Source organism: Streptopelia decaocto, assembly GCF_964273445.1.
Source record: "Streptopelia decaocto genome assembly, chromosome: Z".
In the NCBI taxonomy this organism is placed as follows: domain Eukaryota; kingdom Metazoa; phylum Chordata; class Aves; order Columbiformes; family Columbidae; genus Streptopelia; species Streptopelia decaocto.
Genome location: NC_138657.1, coordinates 61,260,998 through 61,275,391, shown reverse-complemented (window position 1 = coordinate 61,275,391; position 14,394 = coordinate 61,260,998). Strand labels below are relative to the sequence as shown.

Sequence of the window (14,394 nt, the reverse complement as noted above, 5' to 3'; positions counted from 1 at the left end):
AAAACACTAGATCTTTTTGGTGATCGCTAGGGCTAGTGTTTTTGTATTCTCCTGTAAGACAGTCTATCTCACAAAAATGATCAAGAGCTATAATGCTGAACCACCCACTCCAGTAAAATGTCCCCAATTCTCTGAAATGTTGTGGCACATTCTGCCATTTTGATTAGCACAGCTGGATCAGTGGAGGTTGTGATGAACCCTTGGTCTGGCAGGAAGGAGCAGGGCAGGATCATGCAGCCACAGCTCAAGGAGGAGCGTGGCTTGGAGGGTGGCAGCAATCCATTACATTAGGTCAGCTGCACAGGCTTGAGAGTCATTGTTAACAGCTTAGACTGTAGGTATAGCCTAGCATTTTCCAGACTGAGCCTTGAGTTGTTCTCTAGGCACATTTGCAACAGACTTTTAGAGCTGCTTCTGATCAAACAGTATAGGAAAGGGTTATCTGATAATTTACTTGCTGCGGTCATAGTGGGTTACATCAGTTGAGATAAAATGTAGAATTACCACTGTCGGCTTGAATATGTTGAATAGCTTGATAGTAGCATTTGGGAATTATCCTATCCTGATTAGTGAGCTTGATTTGTCAAAAAAGTAGATTTCTAGCAGGTTATATCTGTAATAGATAAATTCTTTCAATAGATTACTCGCTTAGAGTACATACACAGCCATGATAACGTGAACAAGTTATAATTTTAATTGTAATTTCTACGTTTCTGTACATTATTGCCTGTTTGGTTTAAGGCACATAGAGTCATAATGCAACTTCATTTTGTTGCTAATACCTGTTCGCAGGTGTTGTGTGTTCGCTAGTGTGCATGTGTCAGGAAGAGTTCCTAGATTTATTGTAGAACTTCAAAAAATTATCCAGACAAGTTTTCAGGTCTGTTGCAGCCTTGATGTAAGGTGAATTTCTGCTTGTATGGATTTTTTTCTTTCCAGAAGTTCTGTAGAAGACAGAACAAGCTGTCATAATAGGATGTAATTTCATAGCAGATGCAAACTTTGTAAACATTCTTCTAGATCATTATCAAATACCTTACATGAATTGGTATATTTGACTATGAGTGCATGTTGATAATGCTTACAGGTATTTAGCTTATAGTTTACATGACCAGAAATGTTAAATGCTACAAATATTGTTGTTTCAGACACAGAATGATTTCATGGTGATCTGCAATGTTGCAAAAATCTTAGAGCTTGTAGTGCCGCTAATGGAGCACCCAAGTGAGACTTTTCTTGCCACTATTGAGGAAGATCTCATGAAACTCATCATCAAATATGGCATGACGGTAAGCTTTTAATTTCTACTGTTCAATTGATTCAATTTCACATTGTGAAATACATGATTTTGGTTTAAAGAAAGTCTGTCTTCATTATGAAGATAACTTTCGAGCCATGAGAAATCAGTGTACTTGTTTTACTGAAGTTTGTATGTGTTGTGGCTATATTTTAATGAGTTTGAGCAGGTTTTCAGAGCGGTCTAGGAGAGGGACAGTACAACTGGTAGACTGTTAGCTTTAGTTCAGCATAGCTTTTTCTTACATAACTTCACAAAAATCTCAGTTTAACTTCTAAACATATAATTCATTTGTTCTTTATTCCTCCTAGGTTGTTCAGCACTGTGTGAGCTGTCTTGGGGCTGTTGTGAACAAGGTCACCCAGAACTATAAATTTGTGTGGGCCTGTTTTAATAGATACTATGGTAGGTAGAACCGCAACATGTAGTTGTCACTTTTCAGTTTTGGCTACAAGTCTTATCTTGGTGACGAACCACAATTGCTGTGATCAAAACATTTATCTTACTGTAGGTGCACTTTCGAAATTAAAAAGTCAACACCAAGAAGACCCCAACAGTACAATACTTACTGCCAATAAACCAGCACTCCTTAGATCACTTTTCACTGTTGGAGCACTGTGTCGGCATTTTGATTTTGATCAGGAAGATTTTAAGGGCAGCAGTAAGGTAAAATAACTTGCATTTACTTTCCATGTCTTAGATGTATTGAATGCTCCACTTTAATTTGAAAGCAGATTATTCCTAGCCCCTTAAAGCTATGTGTCTTTTCATAATGCATACAGTATACTTTTTTTGGTTTCTAAATACATGGTTTTGCAAAGACCATGCAGTAAGATTGTGTTTCTCCCTTTCTTTTTGATACTTATATACTTTTTATAAGAGATTAAAAACACCTGATTCATTTTCAAATAGCTATTATTTTTGTTTTCGTTTGCTCAGGTTAACATTAAGGATAAAGTACTTGAGCTGCTGATGTATTTTACAAAGCATTCAGATGAAGAAGTACAGACAAAAGCTATTATTGGCCTTGGTAAGAAATATTAATAGCTCTTATTATTCTGCTATTGCAAAAATACATGCATATCAGTAAGAATTAATGTATTTATTAATAGCAAGGGAGTTTGTTTAAAACCAGAATTTACTGTGCATTTTTTTTTGAGAACTGGCTATACAAAAGGTTGCTAGTTGCATACTTCTGCAGCAGAGTGGATGCTTTTGACAGTGAATGCCTTTTGATGTGTGACCAAGTCTTAAATTGTAGTGGATTTCCAAAATAATGTAAATGTTATTTTTTCTCTACATGCAAGTATCTTGTAAGTCCAAATCTTGTTTTTCTATCCACAAAATATGGTTAAAAAAAAATAAACCTAGAAATAGTGCTGGAAAAACTTTGAACATTTTAAGCGTAGGAGCAGATACGCTGCAGGAGTCAAGGGGACTCAGGCAGTTTATAGCAGCCGGGTAGTGCTTTGAGATTTCACAAGACATTGAGATGGTCATAGTCTAGATGTTAGAGTTTCTTTTGGGATTTTAGCTATATTTCACTTTTAAATAGGTTCTTTATCTGAAGGCATTAGTGTGGTATTTCAATGACTTGCAGTTGTACATGAACTGCCATTAAATGGTTTGTATCATGTCCGTCCTCTGCTTATGGACTAAAGCTGTACATATGAGAGAATCATTTTGGGGCAAATAGGCCTCAGTTTCTGGAAAAATTCAGTTCATGTTTATGGCTTAGTCTAAAGAAAGTTGTTTCCCCAGCACCTGAGCTTGCATTCTAGAGTTTAACTGTGGACAAGAACTTGCCTCTTAATCCTGCTGTTTAAGTGGCTTTTTTAGATATCCTGCTTCAGGTCAGGGCGGGGAGGGCTCTGAGGATAAGGACCAAGACTGAATCTTTATTTGATATTCAGTGAGAAACACTTGTGATATTTATAAATTTTTCCACATCTGCTCTGCCTTTGTATGAATAACTCTTCACAGTTTCAACAGGATGTTCTTCTCCACAATGGGTAACTTTTAGTAATGTTACTCCTTTGTCCTTGTGAGAACTCCTAGTCATTCAGGTTCAGGCTACTAAGCCTGACATGCACCCAGACCCATGTGACTCTTCTTAGTGCAGCTGCCCTTGGTCAACACCCCATCTTTATCCATCAGAGTCATGGTTAATAGAATGGTCATGGCTGACAGCTATGGATGGTGTCCATGTAGAAAAGCAATACTGTTTGGACTAGAAAAAAGCTATGCTGTTGTGAGGAGACAAATTTCATACCTCTATTTTGAAGAAAGACTTAAAAAGCAGAAATACTATTTCTAAATGATAATAACGTGGAATTATTTCCTATTTTTTTCCCCACCCTTAGGATTTGCATTTATACAACACCCAAGTTTAATGTTTGAGCAGGAAGTGAAGACTCTCTACAACAGCATTCTTTCAGATAAGAACTGTTCGGTAAACTTAAAAATCCAGGTATTAAAAAACCTTCAGACCTACTTGCAGGAGGAGGATACACGTATGCAGCAGGCAGACAGAGACTGTAAGTGTCAAGTTCTTCTGTATTAATGAGGCACACAAAATCCAACTTTCTGGCATACTATTACTAGATATGTGAACTGAGTTGAGTAAGATTGTTCTATGAGCGATAATATTGCACACAAAGTATCTTGGAATTATTTTTTGAAAGTTCATTATGTGCATAGGTATATACACATTATACATGCATTATTTACTTCAGAGATGTATACATCCTGGAAGTAATCCAGAATGCATAATTACTGTAATTATGGTAGTAGTGCTTCTTATCAAAAGCTCCTCTGAGGTTAACTTGCAGATAGACAATAATAAATACAACATAAGAAATATTTTAACTTAAATACCTTAAGGATCAGCATGTGTCAAGTAGTGGCAAAGTAAATGATTATACTGTGTTGAGTGTGCTATTGCTTTTGTCCTTTTTACAGGGAAAAAAGTAGCAAAACAGGAAGACCTGAAAGAAATGGGTGATATTTCCTCAGGGATGAGTAGTTCCATCATGCAGCTATATCTCAAACAGGTCCTTGAGGCTTTCTTTCATACCCAGTCCAATGTACGCCACTTTGCTCTAAATGTCATTGCACTGACGTTAAACCAGGGTCTCATCCATCCTGTTCAGGTATGGTATTTGTTACTCAGGTTCTCAGAGGTTTTCTTGGTATATAAATATCCAGTTTTTCTCTTCCAGCTATGTTACAGTAATTTCTTATTGTAAAAAGTGGCCTTCACAGAAAGCGTATTTAAATCTGTTTTACATTGTTTAGCCAATGAGATTTCAAAGGCTGTGTTTTCTGGTTTTGGATCGAGATGTAAAAACCCAGCCAGTGCCTAAAGACCCCTGTACAAATGTACATTGGAGCATATTTCTGTTATAAATTTCAGGTGTATGCCAGCTTGTTTTCTTCACTTGATTCTTTATCCTGGAAAACATCAGCTTGCTTCTACCTCAATCCCAATGTCCTCCAAACACTGTGGAATTCCAGAGTCATTGTCAGAATTTCAGTCATCACCTCCATTATTCCTTGCTTACATCATATTTTTGTAATTATTTTTTTATACTGCTGCCATTGTGAATGTTCAGTCATAATTGTGGGGTTTTTTTAGTGGCATTTTTTTGTAGTGTAAATTGACTTTAGAGTTAAAGGGAAATAGCAGCTGAAACCTCACACACTTCTGTCATTCATCATGCTCGTCTCTCCTTTCTTCTATACTATTTGCTTGCAGAAAGTAGTCGGAGAGTAAGTTGCATAGTTCCCTAATCTAGTTTCTGCAGTAGTCAGAATATAGGAAGAACAGCAGTATCATAGAAGAAAGAAGACTGAGAAAGAGGAGGTACAATGAATAATCATTTCGTTTATTTTTCAAGTGTGTGCCGTACTTAATTGCTATGGGCACAGATCCAGAGCCCTCTATGCGAAATAAAGCTGACCAGCAGTTGGTGGAAATAGACAAAAAATATGCTGGGTTCATTCACGTAAGTAATTCTAATTTAATGTTATACAAAATGTTGTTATGTTCTCTAGTGGTTTAAACCTGAATATTCCTCAGCTGCAGAAAAAGAATATAAAGTAACAGCTAAACAACAACTATAAGCATTTGTAAGTAAGATCTTGACTCTCCCCTGTTCAGAGATTTCTGTTCTTGGAAACAAAAAGGACATAATAATTTGCAGTGTCTCTTCCAGTCAAAAATTTAATTTATAGTTCGTAATAATAGTTTCCTCACTGAATAATACTTAAGAGCATTTATTTTATAAGAGGTAAGGATATCTGTTTCATAATGTTTAGTAATGATTTTCCTGTATCAGTGGGATGTTTCTAAACGAATTTACAGTGAAAGCTATTCACAATACATTTTGATCTCTGCCACAAGTTCTGTTTTAATCTACTTGACAACTCAAAAGATAGTATCACCTCAGTGCATGTTTTAAAGTTAAACTTCAGGTAAGCATCCTCTTAAATTTTACTGCTTTGAAAACAGTAGTTTAAATAAAAATAAGTATATTTCCATTTCAGATGAAAGCGGTGGCTGGTATGAAGATGTCTTACCAAGTACAACAGGCTATCAATACCTGCCCAAAAGATCCTGTAAGAGGTTTTAGACATGATGAATCATCCAGTGCATTGTGTTCACACCTGTACTCCATGATCCGAGGGAACCGTCAACACAGACGAGCATTTCTAATTTCTTTACTCAACCTTTTTGATGATACTGCAGTAAGCATGGCATTTCTTTCACTTAAAAAGAAACCAAAATACAGCATTACAAGCTCAAATTCTCCCTTCACAATGTATTTTATGACATAATTATTGATAACTTAATTTTCCTAGTGTGCTTTGTTTTGCTTTGCAATATAAGGTATTTACCTATATAGTATAATGCATTTGTTCCTTTTCCATTATTCTGTACCTTTCTGTTCCCAGTTTGGACTGATCAGAAATAATACATCTTCAAGTATGACTGAATTTTGCATCTACATGTGTTGTTTAGAGTGGGTTTGAGAGTGAAAGTAGAATAAATTTTGTGATCATGTTTTTGCTCTAGATTGTTAAGAACAGAGGTTAAGTGTGTAAATCTAAGATATTTGTATGTGTATTTATGTGTACTTTTGTTTTTTTAACTTCCAGAAAACAGAGGTGAATATGCTCTTGTACATAGCAGACAATCTAGCTTGTTTTCCTTATCAAACACAGGAGGAGCCATTGTTTATAATGCATCATATAGACATTACACTATCAGTTTCTGGTAGTAACCTACTACAGTCATTTAAAGAGGTATGTACATTTATATTTCAGTATATTTATTACGGTGGCAACATAAGCTTCTATATAATTTGGTCAATTTTTCAGTGAATACAGTACCATTATTATTATATGGACCAGTAGCATTACTTTGTAAGAAGTTAAAAAACAAGCAACACATGCTGTTCTGCCCTGCATCTGGTAGACAGTAGTTAAAAACTCTTGTTATATTGCTGCCTACAGTTTTAAAAAAGAATTATTAATTTTGAGATCTTAATATCAAATCTATTATCATTCCCTGATATGGCTGAATAATAAGTAATTGCATGCATCTGGAAGCACATAAACCCAGAATCATCGTGAAATACTAGTTTATTGTGATTGTTTTTATAATTTTAATAATAAAGTCCAGTTGGATGTTCGTTTTGTTATCAAGTAGCTGATGACAATTGCATGTGTGTTGCCTGAGAGACTTGAAATACATTGTTTGTTGCAAGAAAAGAATGCCCAATATATCTTTTCTTAAGGTAGACTATAAGAACCTAAATCACAATACGGTATCTGTTGTTATGGCAATACACAACCCTGTAACAAAAAGGCCTCTGCTGCTTAAAGACTTCAATGTCTTCATTTCCTGGACAACTTTAACAATAGAAGGTAACAAACTGTCAGGAAGCAAACTTGTTTCTAGAATGTCCAATCTGACTAGTAAGTATGAGTCAGTGTTGGTGCCTGGAAAGTACACTGCTTTGAACTCTCACCCTACCCAAGTTGATTTTAAGCTGCTAGAAAGAGACAGTACGTTCTTCAAATAGGGGAGCAGTATGTACCATCCAGCACAGAAAGAATGAGATCCTGCTTAAGATATCTTATGTTCTATATTATGAAAAATCACACTATGTGTGTAATAATGCACGTGTGAAATTCTGTAGCTCTACAGGTAGTAGAACTGGTTAGTATTACTACTGTGTATGGTCACTTGAAGGTTTCTCTGGTCAGCAGTGTACTTAGTGTTGCAGAATTTTAAGAGACAAGGATTAAAGCAAGCTTGGACTTATCTGTGCCAGTGTACATATGGAAATCTATGTGACACAGAGAAATTATATCCAGCTAAAAGAGAAATAGATATTCTTCCTGATTTATTGTGTTTGGCCCTCTCTACTGCATTTTACTGTCACCCCTAGCAAATTTGAGCAGCCTTTTTAGGAGTAACCTATCAGTGGATACTTATTGCTTCAGTTCCTTCTCTACCCACCTTGCAAAAAATGAGCTTTGGATCAAATTTTCAGTATCTTTTTGCCATAAATAATTTTTGTTTTGAATATCAAGTTATAAATTAATAACATTGTTCAGGGAATTCTTGTTAATTCAAGCCAGTAATTTTTTTTGAATGATTTTTTTTTTTTTTTTTAATTAGAAACATATATGTTGCTACTTACTCTGATTTTGGAATGTGTGTTAATTTCTGTCTCGCAGTCTATGGTGAAAGACAAAAAAAAGGAAAGAAAACCTTCATCAGATGAGGAGACTGAGAGTGACAGTAACAGTGGTAGTGACAGTGAAAGTGAGGAGGAAGCTTCAAAGCCTCGGAGGTTACGGAAACGAGTAGAATCTGATTCAGATTCCGATGAAGAAAATGATATAAATTCTGTGATGAAATGTTTACCAGAAAATTCAGCTCCTTTAATTGAATTTGCAAATGTTTCCCAAGGCATATTGTTACTGTTGATGCTGAAACAGCATTTAAAGAACCTCTGTGGATTCTCTGATAGGTAAGGATATTTAGGTAATAGTCCATCTTGTAATCTAGTGGGGTCTTTGTAAGGATAAAGTTTGGAAGGTGTTTTTTATAGTTGGTTGTAATGAATTGTTTAAGCCATACATTTGTATAAGAGAAAAAACAAATGTGCTAAGTTGAATGAAATGAAACTTTGGCTTCAAAAAAGCAATTATTTCATTTCTTACCAGGATGTCTCTTGTATATGGAATAGAATTTTAAAAACTTTTCCTTGAAGCTACTTTGAACTTTCCTTAAAAGCCCTTCCCTTTCGTTTTCTTTAAACAGTAAAATTCAGAAATATTCTCCATCTGAATCTGCAAAAGTTTATGATAAAGCGATAAACAGGAAGACAGGAGTGCATTTCCATCCAAAACAAACTCTGGATTTTTTGCGGAGTGATATGGCTAATTCCAAGATCACTGAAGAAGTGAAGAGGAGTATAGTAAAACAGTACTTAGATGTAAGTAAACTTTCTTTGTGGAAACCCTGGAAAACTAGGTAACACAGTATAAGTGTGAAATTAGGTGCTGATGTATTGGATGAAGGTTTCAAAAGTTAATACTTCCTGGCAATCTTACCCAATGTACTGGTAACCTACCACTTCTTTTCAGGATGTTTAGCAGATATGTCTTTCAAAGACTTCTAATAAGTTTAAACACAATGAAAATTAATTTCAGCTAAAGGATATTCATCTTTATGGAGTGTTTTCTAATTTGTGTTATCCATGTTGTATACCTCTCCCATAAAACTTGTTCACTTTATCTGTGACTGTATCCATAAGAGGAACTGAGAGCAGATCTAGTGTATTTGCCGCCTCACCTACCCGTAGTCTTTAAATATCAATTAGAGAAAACTTGCAGTTTTGGAAACACAGGAAGAAAGCTTTTACATATCTACTACAACAAGAGAGGAAAGTAAAATCTATAAGCTATTGAAGTTTTAAGTTGTCTGCTATTTGTTTACCTTTCCATTTGTTTTTTATTTAGTATAACTGTGATATAACTGTCTATTTTTGAAGTTACAATGTGGACCTATCTGATGTTTTTTCATAGTTCAAGCTCCTTATGGAACATTTGGATCCTGATGAAGAGGAAGAAGATGGAGAGGTGTCAGCTAGCACAAATGCTCGGAACAAAGCAATTACCTCGCTGCTTGGAGGAGGCAGCCCTAAAAACAATGCAGCTGAGACAGAGGACGATGAAAGTGATGGGGAGGATAGAGGAGGAGGCACTTCAGGGGTGAGGCGGAGGAGGAGTCAACGTATTTCGCAGCGTATTACGTAAAATGATTTTTATGTGCTTATAAATGTCAGTCTATTATATTAAATGTACACCAAGTAATGTAATCCACATGAAAGAAAGCATTTTGTAGATAGAGATTCTCTACTTAACCGTTTATACAACTTTTGTAGAAAGTTTAACAGAAAAGACAATAAAAAAAAAAAAAACCTAGACAATGAGATTTATCCCATATAAAAAGTTATTAATTTTCCTTTGGAATGTACTGTGTGTTATCCTTTCTATTGTTGCCAAGTTTATATGTAGCTTTATGATTCATGTGTATATATAATTTTATATATCAATAAGAGATAAAGACACGGGTACAAATTAAGAGTATGTGGTTTTACAAGGATATGTTAACCCCTTGGCGCTGGCGGTCGCGGTGCGTCTCATTGCCGGCAATGGAATGTGTGCCGGGAAATCCCAACTCCCGGCGTCAAGGGATTAAAAGCAATAAAAGCAATAATTTCACTAAAGTTCTTTTGTGTAACACTTGGTCTTTTTTCCCCCCAATGTTTTAGTCATTGAGAAGGTCAAAACGAAATTCAGACTCTACGGAGTTGGCAGCACAGATGAATGAAAGTGTTGATGTCATGGATGTCATCGCTATTTGCTGTCCAAAGTACAAAGACCGACCACAAATTGCAAGAGTAGTACAGAAAACCAGCAATGGCTTCAGTGTTCAGTGGATGGCAGGCTCCTACAGTGGCTCCTGGACTGAGGCTAAGCGCCGTGATGGCCGCAAACTGGTGCCTTGGGTAGACACTATTAAAGAGTCAGACATTATTTACAAAAAAATTGCTCTAACGAGTGCTAATAAGCTGACTAATAAAGTTGTGCAGACTTTACGATCGCTGTATGCCGCCAAGGATGGAACTTCCAGCTAATGAATTTGTACATGCAGCCAAATTTACAGGAATTGAAATAACAGAAACACTTGAAATACCAACTTTCTGGCAAAAAAAAAAAATCAGTTAAATGAAGAGTAAGAATGGAACCTGCGACGCAGGAAAAAAGAAGGAAATGTTTGGTAAACATTTTTGTGGGAGCTTCCTTCGCTGTTGTGCAGCAGAAACTTCTCAGTTCATTTTTACTCCCACTGTATTATAGTTTAACAAAAGAATTGTTTATATCTTGGAAAAAAACTTTCTGTTTAAAAAAAATAAACAAGTGAATGTTGGAAATTAGTCTGTTAATGTTCTTAATAAAGTGTTCTTGGAGTTTAACCTAGCAGCGGATGGCTTTCTTTAGCTTAGCCCAGTTTCCAGGGAAGCATTGTTTTTCCAGGCTGTAAAATGGCAGAATCTCCTGGATATATAATTTATTCTGTTGAAGAAAAAAAAAAAAAAGGAAAAAGAACAAAAAAAAAAAAAAGGAAAAAAAAAAAAGCATGCAGTATCTATGACCTATCTGCAGGAGGAGTTTTTGTAAATGTAGATTTTGATGTATTAGGTCACCCTGAAATAATACAAGAAAAGGGATCCCCAGCAAACCTGGTGGAACAAATACTGCAATAAATTTTTTTACTTCTCTTTGTTACTTGTCTGTTTCCATTTGAATTTCTTATTGTAAAGATCTGTTTAAATCCATTTATATTATTTTGCAGTCTTTTATGTAAAATTTACTATATCAGTGGTTTTCAAAACAAGGCATAAAATATTGTTTATACAGTTTGTATAGGCTGACTTCTGAATAATTGGTATCTTTTTATTTTTATCCCTTGAAGGGTGTAAACACAAGTTAACTCCAGGTTTTTATTGTATCCTGCAATATTTAGTATTAACTATATGATTTAGCACTGTGCCAAACACATTTTCAAGAGTACATTTTGATATAAAAAGAAACTATAGTTTTTTCCTTGTATGCTTCAATTTCTTTCTAGTGCTGTCCAAATGGCAATTTATGGCAGATTAAATTTGGGGAAAGCTGAGTCACTATTGTGCTTGGGCTGACTGGCCGTGTCTGCATTTCTCTGGGTTCACACAGAGAGGGGAGATAGCTACCAGTATCTGAGGAGTGAATGGGTATGTCTGGGCAACTACGCCACATTCCTTCACAAATGAATTTGTTAAAAAATGTTTGTACATTAGACTAATTTTTTTACTAACCGGAAGATGTTTTCGCATTTTGTAAATTGAGAAAAGTCCGATGCAAGCTTTCAGAAGCATTTGCTTCAACTGTGTTGGCACAGCCTTTCAGAAACAGTTCACCTTCCTAGAGAGTAAGGAAAGCAGCATTTGCAAACAGAAAAGATCTAAAAGTTCATCTTTTTTGGGGACTGTTAAACCTTGCTGTGTATTCGGATGAACTTGTCTAAAACAGGTGTTCCTCGATAGGTAGATAATTCTTTGTATTATGTTTCTTTTCCAAATTTAATTTATGGTGGGAGGTTATTCTTATCAAAGTAGCTTGCAGAATTCAAATATGTTATTCAGTTTGTGAGGAATAGTATTCCAAAATATTCTCACGTGGAAAAAAAAAAAAGAACACAAAACCATTAAACTGAAATGATTCATAACTCCTCAGAATCTAGTTAGTAATTGTTCCTACGGGAAATGCCTTTTAGCTGTTTTACCACTGGAATTTTTCTGAACAGAAATGTTCTAGCATGTTTTTGTTTTCACTGTTAATGGTGTTTTCATCACTGTATAAAAAGCCACTTCTCAGGCTAAGTTAGGTGTTGCTAAAGTAGGGAGAAGTAGAAGAATCCGAAATCACTCCCCTGCAGCTCTGGAAGCAGAACATTTTTGTAGCAAACAATGTAATACTGTATTTCTCAGGGCCAGGAGCAGCTTTTGTAGTGGGAAATTCATACTTTGAGAATAGAGGGATTGTATGACGTGTAACGTGTTACGAGTTGAAAGAGCTGAAAATGCTTCACAAGGAAACTCCGAAATGATGGAAACAAGGATTTAATGCAGATAGAGTCTAAAATGAAGTTGTCTGTTAGCCATTTCTGATGCTATTTCTATTAAAGTGTCTTATTTTAAATAGGTAACACAAGTATTTCCTTGTTCATAAACAAGTTGTTTCCTTGTCATGTGGCTTTCCAGTAGCAAATAAGGGGTTTTTTTAATTCAATTTGCTTGGTATTTATGGGAATAAAATTATCAGAAAGAAGTTATAATTAATCAATAGAAACCTGAAGTCTGGAGTTGTTTTAGTTGAGAGGATTTGGACCGTTGCTGTTATTATGTGATATGCCAAAGGGGATACGTGCTCTTTGATGGGATCTGTTGGCTATAATATAATACACACTAATTACAGAATAAATTAAAGAAGGTTCTCACTAGTTGAGAGTTGGGTTTTCCCCTTCTGTAGCACTAGAGTAATGTCTAGTTTTGTGTAGCGCGTCACAAACATTCAGATTACTTGCCGTGAATGACAAAGTGTTTGTTTTTGGGAAGGGGGTTCCTGCTGTCACTGGGCTGAGGGGGGACAGAGCCCCAGGTGGCAGCTGTGACCGGCACCGGCACCAGCCGCGTTATTGGCAGCAGCACGCACCGAGATAGGGATTTTTCTACATTAAAAAATAAGTGTTCTGGGGTTTGGGTTGGGTTGGGTTGGTGTTTTGGTTTGGTTTGGGTTTGTTGGTTTTGTTGTTTTTCTTTTTAAGTGCTGCAGTGCAGTAATGGATACAGTGACAGAATTTTATTTCTTTATGTTGACGTAGCTCTGTAGTATTTTTTCACTGTATGGCTATAGATTTTTACCTACATAGCTATAACAATTATTGAATTTTTTTATTCTTACTACTTTCTCCCTTTGAATACAAGTTCTGCATACAGAAACTTGTGGTAGCTTACCTATCAAAGGGATATTGACAGGCTTTTAGAACTAACACTAGCCATATTGTACTTTTTAAGAAGACACGGACACTTCCACAATCTAAATAAGAATGAAATGATTATTTTTAATCTTCCACTTCAGTACTGTAAAATTGCAGAATAATTCTTGAGTATTTTCATTATCTGCAGCTATAAAAGATCACAATAGTTTTTGAAAAAACTTTAATTATAAATAAGTATTTTTTTAAATGACTCAGTAATGCCCTTTTTGTATTTTTTTGAGGTTCTTTATTGCTTATATTAACAACTCTAACATGTATAAAGGTAGGCATGGGCAATTTTCAGCATACGTATTTTAGTGAGGTGTGGCCATTTAAAAAAGCTATTTAATATTTTAAAATTTGAGTAAAACCTTTGTTTTGCTGTTGTGGTGTCACTAGTGAGAATGTTTTTACTATGGAATAATTAGGCTGTGCTGAACATTAGCTCTAACGTGAAATACCTTGTAGCACTGAAATAGTTCGTAAATATGTTTTTTGCTCATGACAAACAAGTTTGTAATGGAGACCGAGTCCTGTGGTGCTCATTGCACAGCAGGGTGTTCTGCCCAAATGCAGGTGTTGATGATGTTCCAGGTAGTAAGTGGATTGAGTTCAGCTGATCCTTACTGTAAAAATAACATGTTTTATCTCCAGACCCTGGGTACTGGTGGAATTGAATTCCAGCACCTCATGCTTCTGTTACATGCCCAACACTCCTCAATCTCGTGCCCTAGAAACAGCCCAAGGCACAATCCTGTGTCCCGGGTGGGTTCCGCTCACCAAAGAGCCACACCACAACCGTACAGAGTTTCCATGTGCCTCAGAGAATCTGTCGTCATTAAAGTACTGAGTTGTAATGGGTGAGATTTTAATGTAAGTAGTGAGTTTTTAGATTTCATGGTTCCTTGACTAAATGTTAAAGTGTTATTGTTAT

General features: G+C 35.7%; 1 protein-coding gene across 5 annotated transcripts in view; it reads left to right on the top strand.

The window, feature by feature from the left end:
* NIPBL (NIPBL cohesin loading factor) overlaps window positions 1–11,167 on the top strand; it is a 150,462-nt gene extending 139,295 nt beyond the window's left edge. For 4 of the 5 annotated variants that reach the window (XM_082074258.1, XM_082074256.1, XM_082074260.1 and 1 more), the window contains 13 exons: window positions 1,149–1,289; window positions 1,609–1,702; window positions 1,809–1,963; window positions 2,237–2,327; window positions 3,661–3,834; window positions 4,259–4,449; window positions 5,197–5,304; window positions 5,846–6,046; window positions 6,458–6,604; window positions 8,048–8,343; window positions 8,637–8,811; window positions 9,404–9,589; window positions 10,153–11,167. In XM_082074258.1, coding sequence (XP_081930384.1) covers window positions 1,149–1,289; window positions 1,609–1,702; window positions 1,809–1,963; window positions 2,237–2,327; window positions 3,661–3,834; window positions 4,259–4,449; window positions 5,197–5,304; window positions 5,846–6,046; window positions 6,458–6,604; window positions 8,048–8,343; window positions 8,637–8,811; window positions 9,404–9,589; window positions 10,153–10,518 — 2,325 coding nt within the window. In that variant the 3' untranslated portion in view covers window positions 10,519–11,167. Of the gene's footprint in view, window positions 1–1,148; window positions 1,290–1,608; window positions 1,703–1,808; window positions 1,964–2,236; window positions 2,328–3,660; window positions 3,835–4,258; window positions 4,450–5,196; window positions 5,305–5,845; window positions 6,047–6,457; window positions 6,605–8,047; window positions 8,344–8,636; window positions 8,812–9,403; window positions 9,631–10,152 lie in introns of all 5 variants that reach the window. The other variant, XM_082074257.1, reaches the window with a different exon arrangement.
* The last annotated feature ends 3,227 nt before the right edge of the window (window positions 11,168–14,394 follow it).